The following is a 4,280-nucleotide window of genomic DNA, read 5'->3' as shown; positions in this document are numbered from 1 at the left end:
GGGCGTGCGAACTCTTCTCCTAGACAAATTCCCTGTAGACCCATAGAGGTATTTTTTACCGTCTACAAGTAGTTGAGGCTTGAAATGCTACATTTCTTGAGGATTATGAATCTAGTGAGAGTGCATTTCCTCATCAGCTAGAATTTGAGGAGGCACATGAGGAAATTTAGTTGCATAAAGATAACGATTTAGTTAATCTTCAAGGTAATCAAATTGAAAATTTTGATGAGCAACCATCACAACAACAACCATCCCACGAAATTGAAGTTCATGAGGCCCCTTCTATTGATGTAAATCAAGAGGTATGATTAATAAGATCTTCAAGGGAAAGGAGGTCAACAACTTTTAGTGACTATATTGTATGCATTCGGGAGTTTGATTTTGACATTGGATCTAAGGATGAACTGTGTACATTTTCACAATATGTGAATGGAGACCCAATTTTCTCTTTGGTACAATGCCATGAAGGAAGAGATAGAATCTATGGCTAAAATCAAGTTTGAGATATTGTCGAATTACCAAAAGGGCTGTAACCATAAGCTACAAATGGGTCTACAAGACCAAAAAGGACCCTTTTTGTATTCTTAAGTCATATAAGCCTAGGCTTGTAGCTTAAAGTTTTACTAAAAAGGAAGAGATTTGTCAAGAAACCTTCTCATCAGTTTCTAAGAAGGACTCATTTAGGTTTATTATGCTCTAGTTGCTCATTTTGATAAGGAGTTACATCAAATATATGTGAAAATATCCTTTCTGAATGGAATCTTGAGGAAGAAGTATACATGAGGCAACCAGAAGGATTTTGTGATGAGAAAGATTATCACTTAGTTGCAAACTAAAAAGATCTACATATGGACTAAAACGAGCTTCATGTCAATGGTAATTTCACAACATTGTTTCCTCATACAGATTTTTTTTGGACATCATTGATTAATGTGTATATCTTAGGGTTAGTGGGAGCAAAATTATATTTATATTCCTATATGTAGATGATATTTTACTTGCAAGAAATAATTTAGGTTTGCTACATGAGACAAAATAATTCCTCTCTGAAAACTTTAAAATGAAGGATTTATGTGAGGTTGCTTATGTCATTTGCCTAAAAATTCATAGAGATAGGTCTAAAAGACATTTAGGACTATCTCAAATGGCCTACGCTAAAAAGCTATTAGAGATATTCGAAATGAAAGATTGTGCATCAATATTAGTATCTATCATCAAAGATGATAAACTCGGTAAAGATCAATGTCCAAAAAAATAAATTAGAAAATGATCAGATGAAGAGCATACGTTATGCATCAGCCATGGACAATTTGATGTATACACAGGTATGCACTAGTCCTGATATCGGATTTGTAGTAGGATTATTGGGTCAATACCAGAATAATCCTGGTATGGAGCATTGGAGGGTTGCTAAAAGAGTCATGAGATATCTGAAAGAAACCAAGGACTATAGATTGACTTATAGTCATATTGATCGTTTGGAGTGGTCGATTATTCAGATTTAGACTTTACTAAATGTGTAGATTCAAAAAAGTCCACTTTAGGATATGTCTTCCTTCTCGTCGGAGGTGCTATATTTGGAGGAGTACTAAGCAAATAATTGTTGCTTCATTTACCATGAAGGTAGAGTTCATTGCATCCTATGAAGCCACTAATTGCATTATGGTTGAGGAACTTTATCTTGGACCTTAAAATCATTGACTCTATTGCAAAGCCTATAACGATCTATTGTGATAATTTGACAGTTATTTTCTTCTCCAAAAATAATAAGAGTGAAATCTGAAGCAAGTATATTGACGTAAAGTATCTTGGTGTTAAAGAGAATGAGAGGCAAAATGTTGTGTCCATTCAACATATTAATACTTAGTTTATGGTCATTGATCCCATGACTAAAAGATTATCGACAAAATAGTTTCTAGGTCATGTGGAGCATATGGGATTGATGCTCATCAATGTTTATTTTCTCTCTAGTTGTTTTAGACAAGTTCTGGATATTCTTAGAGAATAAAGTTTAATTTTATTGTGCACAAATAAAATATTCATATTTGAATTATATTCATTGAGATAGTTAAAGTAAGACTTGGGTGACTTTGTATGAATCTATTCATAAAGTTTGCTCATAAGGTTGCTCACTTAGTGAATTTGTGCATCGTGGTACATGGAAGGAAGAGCTCATTGTTACCAAAAGCTTGACCTCTATGATTCGTGCATTAGATTTTTTATTTGAGTCGAAGCTATACACTACTAAATGACATGAATTTTAATTATAACCATATTTCTATGTTAATTATGAATGTGGACTAAGTGGGAGAATGTTGTATTCGGATAAAGTTTTGGTCCACATGATAATAATTATCTTAATTCGTTATGGTATTTGAGTTCTTATCCTATAAAGAGTTGTAATGAATTGATATAAGATCATATCTAGATAGTTTCCTTAGTGGACGAAAATTTATCTTTTAAGAAGTCTTATCCTTTAATAACTCCAGTTATAACAGAAGGGACCTAGCCTAGACTATAAATACAATCATAGTTCTTCCATCAGATTTAGGCTATTCGTTAAGGCATAGGCTAGAATCTCTTTCTGTATTTCTTTATTTTATTTATTCTAATAGTGTTCTAATTTTATTCTTTGTTTCTATATGCGCTCAGATTATCTCTAGTTTTGATCTAATTACCTGAGTTGCAGATCGTTCTAAACAACAATGGCTGGAGGTATTTTATATTTAATTTAATTCATTGCGTGCTCTATAATTATTTATTCAAGTAATATCTTACATTCAACTCTTGTTATCTTTCTCTTTTAATATTAAACTTGGTTCTAACTTCTTATAACTTGTATATAACATCTCAAATAATATTAAACCAATATGAGGGTTTGTTATTCATCACACAAAGTCGGTTGTACAGACACAATCATAACAGCAACTGGACTAAATTGACTCAATTGCATAGAATTGATCTTGCAACTACTTCAGTTGTAAGCTATCAAACGCCTCATGTATAAAGGTTTACATTGACCGTAGATGAAAGATGGTAGAACTTCGTGCATTACGTATTATCATTAATAAGGACTACAAGAAAAATTACACATGCGTCTCCAACTCCAACGAAGGGCACATGACTCGGCAATCGCATGCTGTGTTCAATCTGATAAAGTCCAGACCCTAAATTCAATGAACACAATTCGATCACACCACGAATTCATACATATGTTCGTGGGCGGATGCATAGTGTGTACTAGGGGCGCAGTTGCGCTCTTAGCAATCTACAAATTACATCTTAATGCCTCCTGCAATTAAGATAGTTGTCAAATTTTGCACCCGCTTTGAATTTTCGACCAATTTACATTAGACATTTACAAGCTAGTTGCTCGTTTTCATTCGGCCTATTTGAAATTAGTAGCTCATTTTCATTTATGTAAATAGATAATTATCATTTGCCCCTCTAACAAAAAGTTTCTAGCTCTGCCACCGCATATGTTTGATAGCAGAGAAAAGAATACTCATATGTTTGCTCCATGCAAGGAAAGGCTATCCTCGCCTATCTAGTACATTTTTCTAGCATATGCATTTGCATCCACATCTAACATATAATCACACCCGTTTGACAAGCAAAGAGTGCATGGAGGAAGATAAGTATCTTTTCTGCGTGAGCACTTGACCATTTAGGTTTTTTCTCCCTAGAAACCACATTAAAAACAAGATAATTATACAAAAAAACCACTTTTTTATTTCCATGTATGCATAAACCATCTTAAAAATAAGTTTTTATTGCAATCAAACATCTTCTAACCAAAATTTTCACTAAAAATCTAAAATTAACCTCGTTCAAGGCACATGACACTTTTTTTTTAGTGTTTAGGTCTTGTGAGCGTACAACTCACGTAACCTGAACTTTAATTTTTAACCTTATCTTCAGATTTTTCAAAAAAATTTGACTTGGAGGGGGTTGATTGCGACAAAAACACATTTTAAAAGTAGTTTACGTATAAATTAAAATTAAAAGATGGTTTCATGTAACTATATAAGGTCGTTTCTATACGTGCGGTTAACATCCGAGGAAAGAAACATGGATGATATAATAACTGCCTATTATTAGCAAAGAGCAATTGCATAATTGGCTCTGACCATTTAATGGCGGGTATATTTGAAATTACTCACTTTCCCTCCAGCTCCCATTAATGGCTGGCTCATCGCCATGAGCCCAAAACCCTGAAATTACTCACTTTCCCTCCAGCTCCCATTAATGGCTGGCTCATCGCCATGAGCCCAAAACCC

The 4,280-nt window shown here is 33.8% G+C and overlaps 1 protein-coding gene across 1 annotated transcript in view; it reads left to right on the top strand.

Moving 5' to 3' along the window:
- The window catches only part of LOC109842063 (pentatricopeptide repeat-containing protein At2g33760-like), a 6,657-nt gene continuing 3,678 nt past the window's right edge, over positions 1,302-4,280 (top strand). The window contains 1 exon segment of the mRNA XM_020410979.1: positions 1,302-1,325. Coding sequence (XP_020266568.1) covers positions 1,302-1,325 — 24 coding nt within the window.

Source organism: Asparagus officinalis, chromosome 5, assembly GCF_001876935.1.
Source record: "Asparagus officinalis chromosome 5, Aspof.V1, whole genome shotgun sequence".
NCBI lineage: Eukaryota > Viridiplantae > Streptophyta > Magnoliopsida > Asparagales > Asparagaceae > Asparagus > Asparagus officinalis.
Note: the sequence above shows the minus strand (reverse complement) of the source record. Positions and strands in the feature narration are given on the sequence as shown.